The 15,933-nt window shown below is 41.4% G+C and overlaps 1 protein-coding gene and 1 long non-coding RNA gene across 4 annotated transcripts; one reads left to right on the forward strand and one right to left on the reverse strand.

Annotated features, from left to right (window-relative positions):
• The first annotated feature begins 249 nt into the window (after positions 1-249).
• On the forward strand, positions 250-15,131 carry oplah (5-oxoprolinase, ATP-hydrolysing). 3 transcript variants are annotated; one of them, XM_042399890.1, is made up of 29 exons: positions 250-370; positions 960-1,139; positions 2,140-2,350; positions 2,844-3,035; positions 3,652-3,766; positions 5,042-5,165; positions 5,854-6,049; positions 6,476-6,641; positions 6,916-7,054; positions 7,629-7,696; positions 8,277-8,452; positions 8,564-8,704; positions 8,841-8,953; positions 9,149-9,319; positions 9,521-9,658; positions 9,941-10,079; positions 10,163-10,275; positions 10,611-10,762; positions 10,981-11,141; positions 11,243-11,344; positions 11,464-11,638; positions 12,139-12,323; positions 12,430-12,576; positions 12,725-12,859; positions 13,071-13,220; positions 13,327-13,484; positions 13,592-13,752; positions 13,858-13,955; positions 14,249-15,131. In XM_042399890.1, the coding sequence occupies exons 3-29, from the start codon at positions 2,180-2,182 to the stop codon at positions 14,399-14,401; spliced, it is 3,939 nt and encodes a 1,312-aa protein (XP_042255824.1). In that variant the 5' UTR covers positions 250-370; positions 960-1,139; positions 2,140-2,179; the 3' UTR covers positions 14,402-15,131. The 3 variants fall into 3 exon arrangements, with proteins under 3 accessions (XP_042255824.1, XP_042255825.1, XP_042255822.1); XM_042399891.1 differs by having other exon boundaries at positions 978-1,139; XM_042399888.1 differs by lacking the exon at positions 250-370 and having other exon boundaries at positions 541-1,139.
• On the reverse strand, positions 6,974-7,936 carry LOC121888412. Its single transcript, XR_006093235.1, has 3 exons — positions 7,802-7,936; positions 7,564-7,685; positions 6,974-7,056 (listed from the first exon to the last, which is right to left on the reverse strand). It is a non-coding gene; the product is annotated as an uncharacterized LOC121888412 (long non-coding RNA).
• Positions 15,132-15,933: the final 802 nt, after the last annotated feature.

Genomic DNA, 15,933 nt, shown 5'->3' on the forward strand with positions numbered 1-15,933 from the left:
AGGCACTTGAATTTTAGAAATGAAACATAAATGAACTATGAAAAAGACTGAAAATATGACTAATTAAAGGATTAAGTGGCATCTAGTGGTGAGATTACAGATTGCAATCAACTGAATACCCCTTCCCTCACACTCCCCTTTCAAGCGTTTAGGAGAATCTACGGTGGCCACGAAACTCGTGAAAAACGCAAAAGGCCCTCTCTAGAGCCAGTGTTTGGTTTGTCCTTTCTGGGTTACTGTTGAAACATGGCGGGCTCCGTAGAAGACGACCCGCTCCATGGATGTATTTTAAGAGCATCCATGACCCGCTCCCTATGTAGATCATGGATGTATAATGAGCATGATGTAGATTTAAAGGGCTCATTCCAAGGTAACGAAAACACAACAATTCTTATTTTCAGGTGATTATACACTAATTAAAACATACTTATGAATATTATATTCCATCTCTGCAAAGTCTGTTCATTATTTTAAAATGTATTGATTGATTAATCTATTTATTCATGTAATTTTTTAAAAATCGCCTAACGTTAATTATTTAGTAAACATTGAACACTTTGGGCCTCCATACACTTCCGGTTGTGAATTTCTGAAATCAAACTTTTTGATTCCTTTTATAATCAGTATTTTTTTTTAGCCATCCAATGTATTTAAGTTACATTTTATAATTACCTACATATATACTCGTTATTATAACGCGCTACATTGAAAGCATACCTTAGTGTACATTACCAGTAGTCTATTTTTATATTCATACTAAAGCTAATTTATGTTACTCGCAGTCTATTTCAGTTGTCTTGTTGTTTCATTTAAAGAAAGTCACCTATTTTCGAGCACATTTAGTGGCCCATTTAAAATCGATATTCTCACCTGACACAGCTGCCTCACTAAAAAGAGAACTATTATTATACCAGTCACACCACTGGCTGCTCATTCAAAAAGAGCTGCTCAAATGTCAGACCACAGGCTTCTTACAGGGGGGAGGAGTTAAACCCCAGACAAACCCGCAGCATAAACCAACTCGGCTATGTGGTTGTTCGTGTCCTACCGAGAGCGATCCGAGAGTTGACGGTAGGAGGATCTGACAGACACCGGATTATCAAAGATTAACACAGTGACTGTGCAGCATCGGCGGACAGGTGAGTAAAGATGCCGGTACGGTCGCTGTCTCTTCAAATCCTTATTGCTTCTGCATGGTTGAGGATATGCATGCTTCCATGCACACAGACAGTGAATGGGCTGTAGCTACAGCATGCACACAGCCGCTGAGTCGGGTTGGAGCCTTAACAATTTGTTTAAAGGTTGTTTCGGTCGCTTTGAGATAATGCAGTGTTCCTCATTTATCCCCAGCCATCGCTTGTTGTCTCTCGTAGCCCAAATATTACTCAATTCCTGCTCAGTCCTCATGTTTATGATAGTTTTATCTTACTTAATGGTGCCCGGAATGATCAGAGATAATCCTGCAGGCTTCCCCTTGGATTTGCATGTTTTCATGTGATGCAATATTCCTTTAAAATTTCATCGCCCTGCTGCAGTTTTGTTCTTTGTGGAAAATTTTTGTTTTTAAAGTCACAGCAGCCTGTCACCTGACCCTTGTTTGCAAACAATAGCTTCTACACATGTAATACTGTGACCTTTAAATAGACTTAATAACATGTTTAAACTCACAATTCTGAGATGTTTCGTTAAAGAAAATGCTGAAAACCTACATAAATATGTGACAGTGAAGCCGAGTTAAAATGCCAAATGATTTACAAAAATATCAGCATAAGCTGTGGAGTTTAGATGCATCTTTTGTGTTGTAAATGTACAGATTACTGAGAAATGTGTGTGTGAGTGTGTTGTAAGCAGCAAAATTAAAGGAGCGATGGCTTATATAAGCTTAGTGGAGGCCTAACAGATACCACCACATTGGGAAAACAATGGTCCCAGACTGAATTCCTGAAAGAGATGATAGATTAGAAATGCAGGCAGAGAGAGAGGATCATAACAAATGCAATGTATCTGTGCAACTGTATTGATTTTGTGAATGAAAAGTGTTTCTCCTCCCTCCCTTCACTTTCAAGCAGTATCTCACCTGTTCCCTTATCACTACAGTGTTTGTTACAGAGCCGATAATCTCCCCCTCTCTGTCTCCAGTTAGTCACAGATTCAGAAGCAGCTTTTTTCTCTCTTCACCATGGCTGAGACTAAGGGGAAATTCGACTTTGCCATCGACCGGGGTGGCACCTTCACCGATGTATTTGCCCGGCTTCCTGATGGCCGTGAGAGAGTCCTGAAACTACTGTCCCGCGACCCCCAGAACTACAAAGACGCTCCCACTGAGGGGATCCGCAGAGTCCTGGAAGAGGTAACATGATGGGATAGATGGATGGATGGATAGATGTATTAATACATACTGTACTTCTCTGATATATTAGCAAGCACTTTTTTAGTTCACATTACGTTTATACAAAGAGTTTTGTGGGATTAGAGGTCAGGAGATTAAGAAATACAGGTGGAGGTAGCCTGAAGTCTTAAATGTTATGTTACTGGAGAGTAAAAGGCTGGATTTGGATTGAAAACCTGTATTAGATGCCCTTCACTCACTCGCTAACACAGAGTAAGTGTGGTTGAGATTTCCAAGAGAGCTGTCTTGATTTGAGCGTCTCAAATCCCAAACTATGCCCAAATGAATTTTTAGATAATCAGACAGTATGAGAGCAGATAAAACATGTCTGCAAACACAATCAGACAACTATAGAAAGAGACGCCATATTATGTAATATCATATAATATCATGTCATACAGTTACATCATCTGTATTGACTGTATATGACATATTTCTGTGCATTTCTTCTCAGGAAACAGGCCGCGTCTTTCCTCGCGAACAGCCCGTAGACACCTCTCTGATTGGCTGGATCAGAATGGGCACAACGGTGGCTACCAACGCTCTGCTAGAGAGAGAGGGAGAGAGGACCGTTCTGCTGGTCACGAAGGGCTTCAAGGACTTGCTGCACATTGGCACACAGGCCAGGCCAAAGCTGTTTGATTTGGTTTGTAATGCTTGTTTTCTTAAACCGTGAAGATATACATACAGGTGAAAAAGTACACAAATTAATTACTTGACCCTGAGTAGCCACTCACAAACACACTCCAGTAGCTCATCATCATTATGCCTTTTTGGCTGTAGCCTATGTGGTGTTCATGAGTATCCTTGGCACAGGGCTAATGCCCGCTCAAGGTTTAGTCATTATCTCCTGTTAGAGAGACAGGGGTGAGGTCTTGGAATTTGCACCAAGACCAGTGTACCATTAATGGTTTAAGTGGTCACTTATCTGTGAAGCTACAGAGCAAACTGTCAGAAATGCCGTGGAAGAAAATGTTAGATAGAATGACACTGTCTGTTATTCTCCTATAAACTTTCTTTGGTTTATTTTAAGTGCTATTCACATACAGTAGAGCTAAACTATATCTATATGACAAACACATGGAAGTTTACCCTGATCACTGACTTCGTTACTGTCATGCTGACATCATTTGGTATGCATGTTGCAATATGTTATTCTCATTCTTATCTGTATGTCATTGGCATGTGCTATTTGTCAGATGTTTTTCTTATCAGTGCACCTGCTCTGAATTTACATAACGTATGGGTGTCTTTGCATTCAGGAGGTGGCAGTGCCTGAAGTGCTGTATGAGGAGGTAATAGAGGTCGATGAGAGAGTCGTCCTCCAGCAAGATGGCTGCCAGCTGCCTAGGAAAGATCCCAAACGTGTTGTCACAGGTGTGAAACAAAACTATTTGTGCTCATTTTTTAAGTGTCGTAATACTAATGCTGATAATCAGCATTAGTATATTCTGGGGCTCTACTGGAATATCTTTGCATGGTTTACATTTCAAAAGTTAATCTTATACTGGCCCTTAATGCAGCCCCTCAGTTCAGCCTCTGTTTGAAACAGGCTGTTTTAGCTCTTAAAGAGCCCCTACCGATGAGCCCAATCCAATTGGCCAGCCCCAGAGGCTACATAAATAAACAATGGAACAACCTTAGCAACACTGGCTATGGAACAGCCCTGGATTTTGACTTGAAAGCGGCATTTTTACATAAGTTCACCTCAAGTTTTGGAACTTTGACCATGTTAAACACAGACATCTGACATTATAACAGTATATAAATGACCGATCAATCACAAAAAACATGATATGTCCCCTTTAAAGTTTTGGTCAGAACCCTAAATGAGCCACAGACCCATTCACTTGGCTCCATGAATGGCAATGTCAGTCTGATGGTTGGTCCATCACTTTGGTCCAGATTGAAATATCAGTTTGTACGTATATAAATTTTGCACGTATATCCATGGTGCACAGTGGATGAATCCTTCTGACTTTGGTAATCTTCTGACTTTTTATCAGGTCAAAAATATTTATAACCACGTACATGCAAAGTAATGACATTCCCATCAGCGTCAGCTGTGCTTTGTGTTTAGTGCTAATTAGCAAATGTTAGCATTCGAAAAATGCTTAACTCAGCTGGTAAACATTAAACCTGCATTAGCAATGTTAGCATTGTCACAGAGAGCATTTTAGCATGTTAATGTTAGCATTCATTTCAAAGCACCACTGTGCCTAAGTATAGCCTATATAGTATAGCTAGTAGAACTGCTGTCATGGCTGAGGACTAACTAATTCTTGTTTTACTACTAATACTTGCTCATTTATTTTATATTTGTTTGAGTCAATATATATCATATGAACATATACATATTTTTTACGCATATTTTTTGTCAACTCAAAAAGTCAAAACCCCGTCTTTTCTATCTTTTTCCCTCAGTTGTACTTCCTTGAGTTCTCCATTCTATCATTCAGTATCTCTTCCAAATTCTGTCAGAGGTTACAGAAATACAACAAACAAAATACACTGTATATTTGGTTGGGAATGTAGGAATGTAATCCACTGACACACACATGGTAAACTGCTTTGGATGAGAGCATTGACTGAATACTTTACATTATTTGAGATAATCCTGATAATCTCTGCGTGTGTGCTGGTGTTCCTCAGGCAGCACAGGGGATTCTCTGGAGGTGTGGAGGGAGCTCAATCTGGAGCGCGTGGAGAAAGACCTGAGAGGAGTTCTGTCCCGCGGGATCACCAGTCTGGCTGTACTTCTGCTGCACTCATACACGTCAGTACAGCTTGTTTCTGTACTTTTCAGCATGGAGCCATATTTGCTCAAACTCCTAATCTCATTTCTTCTCTCTATTATCTCTCTGTTTTTAATCCCTTTTTCCTTCTCTCACAATCTCCATGCATGGGACAGATTTTATTAATTATTTTTACTGCCACTTTACTACTTACTTATAGTACTCTCTTGTTTTTCTTCTCTCACTGTCTCTGTGGGAGCAGTGTTATGTACACTGTACATGTCAGAGGTGTCTGGTGTCCAGTAGCCTTTTTTCTACTGTGTGTGCAACCCATGTGATTTACTGGGTGGAAGTTCATGGTTTTCTTCCCATCTCTTCTCTCTTAACTTCAAGTCTATTCCCAGTTGTTCCTTGAAATCCATTCACATTTGAAGAAACTACCTCTGGTTTCTAGTAGTGAAAGCTATCAAAGCAGCTTGATTCAATTGAAATGTGTTCAAGAAATCAGCAGTTGACCAACATTTTAGCTTCCTGTTGCATATCACAGACAAAGCACACATGCTTTTCTTTCCAATAGGAAAAAAGGAAGAAGGTGGTTTTGAGGCTTTTAAGTGATTACACAAACACAATATACTGTGCAGCAGCGGTGAAATTACATAAGAGCTATACTGTATGTTTGACTTGCATTCCAGCTCCACCACATTCCTCTCCCCCTCTCTCCCCTCTCAGATGGTCTGACCATGAGAAAGCAGTGGGTGCCCTGGCGCGTCGTCTGGGCTTCACCCAGGTGTCTTTGTCCAGCGAGGTCATGCCCATGGTGCGGGCAGTTCCTCGGGGTTACACCGTCTGCGCCGACGCCTACCTCACACCCAAAATCCGGCAGTATTTAAAGGGCTTCACCTCTGGGTTCGAGGGTGCCCTGAAGGTGTGTCCTGTGTTTTTTTCTCACATCAGTATGTGTGTTGCTTTCTCAAGTACTTAGTCTACTATGGAGGTATAAATTAGGTCATTCATGCTCTAGGCCATGCAGAACACAGACATGATTTTCCAGATATTCCAGTAGCTCTGTAGTGACGGTTTAAAAAGTGGACAAGTGAGGGAAATTATCCTTTCACCTACTGGAAAACTAAAACCATTATTTGCCACAATACTTTTTAAAATCAACATTTATTATCCTTTTTAACAGAAAAAATACAATTTTGCATACAGAGTCAGATATGTGATTTTGAGGTTTAAAACTACTTTAATATCTAAGTTCACATTTTTTTGTAGTAGTGGCCAAATAGCTTTTATATATGACTTAATTACATCTGACTGTTAATGATGATCTCCTTTTTCCCTGTGTCCTCAGGATGTGGACGTGCTGTTCATGCAGTCAGATGGAGGTCTGACTCCCATGGAACAGTTCTGCGGTTCACGGGCCATTCTGTCCGGCCCTGCAGGAGGTGTGGTGGGATACGCCATCACTTCATACAGCCAGATGGAGAAAAAACCTGTGATTGGCTTTGACATGGGTGGTGAGTCAGGGGAAACGTGGAGGGAGTAAGTTTAGCACCTTGAATAAACAGCAAGTACACAGACTGTGGGAGTAACTTCCTGGTATTGTTTTGTAGTTCTTTTTTGCACAGTCTTAAACTTATTACATGTTTACTTTATTTCTGACTTATACTTATTTTTACACGATCTTTACAAATGGTATTAAGCACAAAAATTTAATTACATCTGGAGAAACTTTTTTAGACTTCATGCTTCTCGTCCTCCTGACTCCTTCAGTGTTGTCTTTCCCTCCAGGAACATCCACTGATGTGAGTCGGTATGCTGGCCAGTATGAACATGTGTTTGAGGCTACCACAGCCGGGGTTACCCTGCAGGCACCTCAACTGGACATCAATACTGTGGCTGCAGGCGGAGGGTCAAGACTCTTCTTCAGGTCTGTCAGCGAATCAACATCACTCACATTGCTCTTGAATATTCAAAACTAAATTTCACAGTGATTCATATTACAAAAAAAGCATGCATTAGTGTCAGCATGCAAGTAAAGTGGCAGTATTGTTAAGAGTTAATTTCATTTTTGAACTTCATCAAAAAGAGTGAACATTTCCCAGTAGCAGTTTTTATCACTGACCACATAATTTATGCGTACATCTTGGTTCCAGTAGATCATTTACTCAGTGGAGCACTTGTAAAGGTTGGAATGTAAAGGAACAGCCTTTAATTGAAAGACCTTGTGTGTCTGAAAAGTTGGACAACAAATTAAGAAATTTAAAGTATTATATCAATCTTTTCAGAATAATGAAGCTTTGAAAGTTTGAGATTTGATGTAATCTTGCTAAGATTCTGGTCATGTACTCTCACAGACACAGTTCTTTTTCTGTTTCTCTGATTTTAGCTGTTTTTAATAGAACTCTATTAATTAGATTTGTATATTCAATTATTTACTTAAAACTCTTTTATGCTCCTTTTTCCTGTTCTCCTTTCTCTGTTTTCTCTTCTTCCTTTCTCAGATCAGGGATGTTTGTGGTTGGACCAGAATCTGCAGGTGCGCATCCAGGACCGGCCTGCTACAGAAAAGGTAACAGACTTATTGTTATTATTCCTCACCTTTTCCTTTATTTCTGTTTTACCTTTTCCAGTTTAGCTTCTTTGGTAGATGGTAAATTATACATTTCTACCTCACATTTTTCACCCTCAGTGGTTTCACCCTCACTCTTTAAACCATTCTCATTCATACATCTGTCTGTCAGACAAAAATCGCAGGATTTGTGTGTTCTGATGTCCCTTTCCCTTCCCCCTTCCCTGAGTTGGTAATCGGGTTCAGCTGTGTGAGGGCTGTAAATTGGCACAACTCCAAGCTTCAGATGATATAACTCGGGCTTGCCTCATAGCTCTCAGTTGGAGCTGTAACTTGTGCTCTTTATTGTTGATGTTCCCTGTGGGAGAGTTGGGTAGTGGCTGGCTTAATTTTCTCCAACATGGTCTCCCGTTCCTCTCTACAGTTGTACTTGCACATTTCTCAGGCATTCACAATACTCATAAAATATGTTAACAAGATTGAAACACTAAATGGAGCATCATGCACAAAAACAGTCTTTTAAATATATGCACATGACTATGGAAAAACATAATATTGATTCCCTGTTGGATTTTCCTAGGTGGTCCTCTGACTGTGACCGATGCTAACTTAGCCTTGGGTCGCCTCCTGCCTTCCTTCTTCCCAAAGATCTTTGGGCCCGGAGAAAACGAACCACTGTCCTTAGAGGAGACCATGAAGCATTTCCGTCATCTGAGCCAAGAGATCAACCACTTCCTGTCTTCTAACCAATCACAGGCACTAATACTTACAGACATATTCTATATTAAGAGTTCTAATTGTCTTAATAATTATGTAAGGGAGTATTAATTATAACTGGCAAGTCATTTTTTGTGTGTTCATTTGCAGGTTGGTGCAAATGGCGCCCACCACTCACACAACAGCACGTTGCCAAACAACCAATCACAGATGAGTGTGGAAGAGGTTGCCATGGGGTTCATTCGTGTTGCGAATGAGGCTATGTGCCGGCCAATCAGAGCTCTGACACAGGTAATTTGGATATTGAAGTCTTAGTTCTAGCTTGATAAAAAAGTAACACTGTATGTCTTTAGATTTGTGGCTGTGTTGAACATTTAAAATCATGATTTCGTCTCTTTCCCTTCTCCAACCTCCCATACCCTGATAGGCTAAGGGCCATGATACATCTCAACATGTGCTGGCATGTTTCGGGGGGGCAGGTGGCCAACATGCATGTGCTATTGCCAGAGCCCTAGGGATGAAGACTGTATTTATACATAAGTAAGGTTGATAGATTGTGTTTATGTGTTGTATGCATGTGGCTGGGAGAGAGAGTGTGTATCTAACACACACAGAAATACAGTATAACAGGTAATTTAAAATTGCACAATGGTCGTAGCAGCTCCTTTTCTTTTATCTGTTCATTGACAACAGACAACATAATCCATATTGATGTAATGTGTGTTTGTGTCCTAGGTACAGCGGCGTGCTGTCGGCCTACGGTCTGGCTCTAGCGGATGTGGTGGAGGAGGTGCAGGAGCCGTGCTCACTGCAGTACGAGCAGAACTCTTTCACTGAGCTCAACCGCAGGGTGGAGCAGCTCTCAAAACGCTGCCACGATACACTGTGCGCACGCGGATTCACCAGGTCGGCACCAACACATACCACATGCTCATGCTAACCTCATGCCTCACCAGGTGTTTGTTGTCTACCACGATATATACAAAAAAAAAAAATACCATGTTGATTTTCCCATTGAAATACCAGTAATGTTACATTGTTTGAACAATCTTTGTAGAAGACAAAAGTGCACCAGACTAAAGCATTTTGTGTTTCTTGTCCTCTCAGCGGTCAGATTACCACTGAAATTTTCCTCCACCTGCGTTACAAGGGCACAGACTGTGCTCTCATGGTTACCGCCGCCGGTCACCCCAGCAATACCCAGTCCTGTCGAGCCGGCGACTTTCACAGCGCCTTCACTGAACGGTTAGCTCTTTGTTAACGCATTTGTCTGTTTCATTGTTTCAACCATGTTTTCACTTATGAGTAGATTAGATGGCAGTTTACTCTTCTCTCTGCCTATTTTTATTCTATTTACACTGTATAAGCAAACACAACATCAGGTTAATGTGTCCTTTCTCCATAAGAGATAAGCTTGGTAAACTTTGGAGCGGAGATTTGTTTACACTTCTCATGTTTTCTTATGTTCCCTCTAACCTGTACATTTCTTTCTCAAACCCCTCCTCTGTTCTTTTTTTTCCTTTCTAGGTATCTGAAGGAGTTTGGCTTCACCATCCCAGACAGACCTATCATGGTTGATGACATCAGAGTGAGGGGTTGTGGCAAATCTGGTATCAAATCAGTGTATAAAACAAAGATGGGACAAGGACAGGCCAAACCTGTCATGGTAAATGAACACACACACGTACACACACAATTGTACAACTTGGAACAAAACAGAAGTTGATACTAATTTGTTCTTCACTGTAGATGACAAAGTGTTACTTTGAGGATGGTTACCTTGACACCGCTGTGTATCTATGGGAGGAGCTGCCGTGTGGTCACAGCATCCAGGGACCAGCCATCATCATTGACAAGAACAGGCAGGAATTTTACACTTACTACCATTACTACCTTTCATATGTATATCTTTTGTCATTATAGTATTTTTTATGCTTAATTTATCTAATACTTTTTTGTTTTTAAAATTCCAGATGTTAAAATATGTTAAATATGGTTAAATGCTGCCTGTTTTGTTGCATTGTTGCTTTTCCAGTGTGAAATTTTTATGGACATGAGCACATATTCTGCTACCTTTACTTTTAAAGTAAACCCGGTCTTAATTGAGGTCTTTAAATGCTTTCAAAAATCAGTAATACTGTATTTAACCTGTATAAACATCTGTTCTTCTATAATTTGTATTTTTTTTCTCCTTCAGCACCATCCTGGTGGAGCCGTGCTGTGAGGCCTGTCTGACAGAAGGGGGCGACGTGTGCATGACTGTAGGCTCTGACCCTCACTGTGCCCTGGGCACAGAGCTCAACACTGTGCAGCTTTCCATCTTCTCTCACCGCTTCATGAGCATAGCAGGTCAGTGAATGTACAGCTACAGAGGAAATGGGATGGAGAGCGATGAATTGGGGAGAATGAGGAAAGAGCAAAGAGATTGGTTGATTTAAATTATTGGGTTTAAAAGAAGTGTTCTCTTTCTTCACTTTAAGTTTTTAGTTTCATATTTTACTGCTCGTCCTTTCCTTTAACGTGTCTATCAGCCTGCTCAGTTCTGCTCCATCTTTCCCCGTCTACAGAACAGATGGGCAGAGTTCTCCAAAGAACCTCCATCTCCACCAACATCAAGGAACGTCTTGACTTCTCCTGTGCTGTGTTTGGACCAGACGGCGGTCTTGTGTCCAACGCACCACACATCCCTGTCCACCTGGGTGCCATGCAAGAGACTGTCCAGTACCAGGTGAGGGATGTGTAGGTGTTTGTGTGTGTTTTTCTGAGTGCAGATATGTCACTGAAGCAACACAGACAGAGTGAATGAAAGTATATGCTTCTTGTCTGCAGATCAGATCACTGCAAGGCAATCTGAAAGAAGGAGATGTGATTCTGAGTAACCACCCATGTGCTGGAGGAAGCCACCTCCCAGACCTCACAGTCATCACACCAGTCAGTCTGTCAAGCTATTATTCAGCATCCTTGCTCTCTTTAATGTCACTGGTTTCTTTTTCTTATACACCTCTCCTGTCCTTTTCTAACTCGATCTCATTCCCTCCTTTTCATCCCAGGTGTTTAGAAAAGGGGTGAGCAGTCCAGTGTTCTTTGTAGCCAGCAGGGGGCACCATGCTGACATTGGAGGCATCACTCCGGGCTCAATGCCCCCTCACTCTACCTCCCTTCAACAGGAGGGCGCTGTCTTTATTTCCTTTAAACTTGTCACCGGTGGGGTCTTCCAGGAAGAGGGTAAGACAGGAGGAGATCAGGCCCCTAAGAAGTGTGCCAGGCTTTGAAGCCAATTTGGCATTTTTCCCTCACACAATCATGTGAAAAGGAACTGTAAAACAGCCCACCCAGAATAACTCATTTCACTATCAGACTTTGATCCATTCGGTCTGATCACATTTGGAAAGTCTAGAAGAGCTGCACGATCCAGACAAAGTTTTGTCAAATAACAATAACAAATAACAAATAGCTCATACTTATTACAACTGCCAACCATTTTCCAAAGCATACCATAAATGTTTTGCGTGATTACCAACCTTCCCTGGCAGGAAAACTCACAAAACTACCAGTGTGCTCCTGCATGGAGAGCTCACAGAATCATTGTTTTGAGTCAACATGTGCTGAGCATTTTTAGTCTGTCTTCTTTAACATTCACGTCACTTTCATCCTTCTTTCTTCCCATAATGATCTTGTTTGTCCCTCTTCTCCCTGCTGCATTCTTCCCTCGGCTTCTCTATCAGCTGTAACTGAAGCCCTGATGGCTCCAGCCCAGTACCCAAACTGCTCTGGGACTCGTAATCTCCATGACAACCTGTCAGACCTGCGGGCTCAGGTGGCAGCCAATCAGAGAGGCAGCCAGCTGGTGGGGGAGTTGATTGACAGCTACGGGCTGGCTGTGGTCCAGGCGTACATGGGGTACATTCAGGTAACCGTGGCTGCAAGTGAAACAATATGAAAGAAAAGCAAAAATATTGTATTTCTGAGAAGTAGTGATAGTAAGAATCACAGCCTGTGTGACCTTTGTGTTTCAGAGTAATGCAGAGCTGGCAGTGAGGGATATGCTGAGAGACTTTGCACATCGTCGACGGCAACAGACAGGCGCCTTGGAGGTGGAGTCGGAGGATTTCATGGATGATGGGACGCCAATCAAACTGCGGGTCCAGATTAATGAAGAAGAGGTGTGCACGGAGAATCTCATTGTTTAGTAAATAATCCTGACATTTTGTCACGCACAAACCCAGAATATAAATATTACAAACTTACTTTAACAAGAGGTCAGCTCATTACTTACATGTAATAAAATGTAAAAAACCTCCATCACCACAGGGCAGTGCGGTGTTTGACTTCACAGAGACGGGGACAGAGGTTTGGGGGAACTGCAATGCTCCTCGGGCCATCACCCTCTCTGCCCTCATCTACTGTCTGCGCTGCATGGTGGGACAGGACATCCCCCTCAATCAGGTGAAGATGGTTATTCTAGGAAGTTTATTCTAGATGGGGTTTAAGTTATTTGTAAGGTTTGACTTTGTGTTTTTTGGTAGGCAAGCTCAGAGCAGCTTTGGGACACCAGATGCTTTTAACACACAGGAAAATCCTTGTACTTAAAAACACATTAAAAAAATGTTAATATTCATGGTTTTATTAATCAGCTTTTCCCTTTTTTTACATTCAGGGCTGTCTTGCACCAATCAAAGTCATCATCCCCCCGGGCTCAATCCTCCAGCCTTCCCAGAATGCAGCTGTGGTTGGAGGAAATGTACTCACATCCCAGAGAGTGGTTGACGTCATTTTTAAGGCGTTCGAGGTGTGCGCCGCCTCGCAGGTGAGAAAGTGGGGGGGGGGGGGGGGGGTGGGCCAACATGTCTCTGTGTGCATGAATGTAGTTCTACTTGTGTTGCCTGCTAATTTGTTGGCATTGTTATTATCAGGGCTGCATGAACAACATTTCGTTTGGCAGTGAGAAGATTGGTTACTATGAGACAGTTGCCGGGGGAGCTGGGGCGGGGCCAGGCTGGACTGGGCGCAGTGGAGTTCACAGTCACATGACCAACACCCGCATCACTGACCCGGAGATTCTAGAGAAGAGGTGAGACATAAGATTTAAAACAACAAGGTGCTGATTGTAAAGCCTTTGATTATAATACTTATTGTAATCTGTATGTTTCTGTTTGCTGCTGTTTGTCTGGTGTTCAGGTATCCAGTAATTTTGGAGCAGTTCTCCCTGCGGCCGGGCTCAGGAGGTGCAGGGAAATACTGCGGTGGAGACGGTGTGATTCGGAAACTGATGTTCAGGGACCACGTGGTTCTGTCTGTACTGACTGAGAGGCGATCCACCCGCCCGTACGGCCTCCAGGGTAAACCGTCAACCTTTGAACGTCTCTACAACACTCCTCAGCAGTCAGTGACCAGTGGCCTCTTTTCTTCTAATGTTTATATTGTCTTTTCTCTCTGCTGGTCAGGGGGTGAGGATGGTGCTGCAGGGCTGAACCTGCTTCACAGAGCAGACGGTAGAGTCCTCAACCTGGGAGCCAAGACCAGCATCAGCATTCAGCCCGGGGTAAGACTGCACAATATGTGTGTTTGTGTAATAATTCTTTATTTTTTACTTAACTGGATTTTTTTTTGCAATTGCATGAAAAAGCTATGTATTTTAATTACATGATTTCATTCTAAAATGCTAATGATACACACATATTGTAAGTTTTTTGGGGTCAAAAACTCAGCAAGGTACCATTAAGTTAAATTTCATGTTTAAAATGTATCTCCGGCTTCCTGGTTTTCATAAAAGTTACTATAACCTGATGTTTTGTCAGCCATATCCACTCTTTTTCTGCGTGTCTCCCTCTACAGGACATGTTCTGCCTGTACACCCCCGGAGGAGGAGGACATGGAGTGGAAGAGGAAGCAAATAGAAGACCCCAGACTAAGCGCAGGCGCTTGAATGAGACTTTCCCTGAGAGAGGCAGCGTCTTTGAATACCGAATGGCACAAGAGGGAGTGTGAGAAAAGATGAGAGAAAAAGGGAGAGTGAACAGACAAGTCAGAAGTAAGAGGAGAGGGAGAGAGGTGGGAACTCAAGCAGAGTGACAGATGGAAATGCTGGAGTTGAAGATGAACAAGGAAAAAAAATCATAGTTATACTGTGAGAAATAAGAAGCACTTGTTTAAGTCAGAAGGGAAAACAACATTTTAAGCCTAGAGATAGGCAAGCAACTAACAGTTTCTACTCACATTGTTTTTAGATAATACTGTTTTGCAGTATCTGGTGCTAACAGATATTCAGTAGACATTTAACACAAAGAGATGTCATCTTTTATCAGGGTTTATGAAAAACAGGCTGTGCCGCACTAGCAGGCCACGTGACTCACCAGTAGTAGCTCAGGTTAAAGTGTCAATGAAATTTGTTTCTCAGTTAAACTTAATATTCCACTTGTTAGTCGCAATATTTTTCATATCACTAGCCAAGAAAACTCTGAGTAACCCTTAGCAAATCTTGCAGCACCATTTTGATAACACATATTCCAGTGTGCATTTCATTTTCTGGAGATATACTGTATGTATTTTCCTGATTAAACTTTTTTTTTTTTAATTAGTTCTAGTCTAACTGTTCAGGATAAAGCCAACCATGTGAAGCTGCTAATCTGTTTTAACCGGAAAAACCACTTATCTAACACTAGTACTTGATGGTGTGGTTATTTTAACAGAGCAGACAAATAAACCTCATTTCTGCTAATGAGACTGACCTTTTTTCCCTTCAAATCATATCCTTCAAGAGAATAGTAGTTTTCAATTCATAGTTTTTGGAGTGTTGGACAGGAATCCATTAATACAACACATTGAATTAATAAAAATTCTGTTAGATTTATTTATCAAATTGGAAAGCAGAACTGTATGAGCATGATTTGGGACATCACAACTAGTCTGAAAGCCAATTTTGGTCCAGTGTGCAACTCACACAAGCGTGATGTTGAAACTTGAAGCTTATAGTGCACATACACTGAGAATAGACTTTTCAGTGAAATAGGAGACATCTTGTGTCCATCAGTAAAACGTTTGAAATGAAAAATATTTGCATATTCATAGCTTCTGTCATGTTTAATTAGGAGGGAGGAGTGGATGTCATTTTAAGAAATTTTAACTAATTAACTGAACTTTTTTGTGGGAATAATTTATCGGACACAAATTATTATTCAAAGCAGAGTATTTTTACATATCTTAAGACATGTCTGGACGGAATCTTTAAACACTTTGAATACTTGTCTGGTCATGTTGCCCATGAACATTGATTTAGCTCATTTTAAGTTATTTCTCAATGGGGAAATAAATTTAAACTTTACTGCCTCCAAGTGTTTGGAAAATACACAACACATACTGTACACTGCAGATGAGTTATTGGTCATTTAGGGACTTGCCACAATAAGAAAAATGTGCAACTTAATAGAATGTGAAAACCAGTCATACATGCAAATTCATGAGAGGGAGTGTGATACAACCCAGAATGTTTTGTGTGTGTGTTTGGGGGAAGGGGGAATGTC

This window comes from Thunnus maccoyii, chromosome 21 (genome assembly GCF_910596095.1).
Source record: "Thunnus maccoyii chromosome 21, fThuMac1.1, whole genome shotgun sequence".
Taxonomy (NCBI): domain Eukaryota; kingdom Metazoa; phylum Chordata; class Actinopteri; order Scombriformes; family Scombridae; genus Thunnus; species Thunnus maccoyii.

What these genes read in the sequence shown, in the direction of transcription:
- oplah (XM_042399890.1), top strand. Translation starts at nt 2,180, where the DNA reads ATGGCTGAGACTAAGGGGAAATTCGACTTTGCCATCGACCGGGGTGGC. An exon ending in CGTACATGGGGTACATTCAG is followed by an intron (nt 12,324 to 12,429) that starts GTAACCGTGGCT and finishes TTTGTGTTTCAG; the next exon opens with AGTAATGCAGAGCTGGCAGT. An exon ending in AGGTGTGCGCCGCCTCGCAG is followed by an intron (nt 13,221 to 13,326) that starts GTGAGAAAGTGG and finishes TGTTATTATCAG; the next exon opens with GGCTGCATGAACAACATTTC.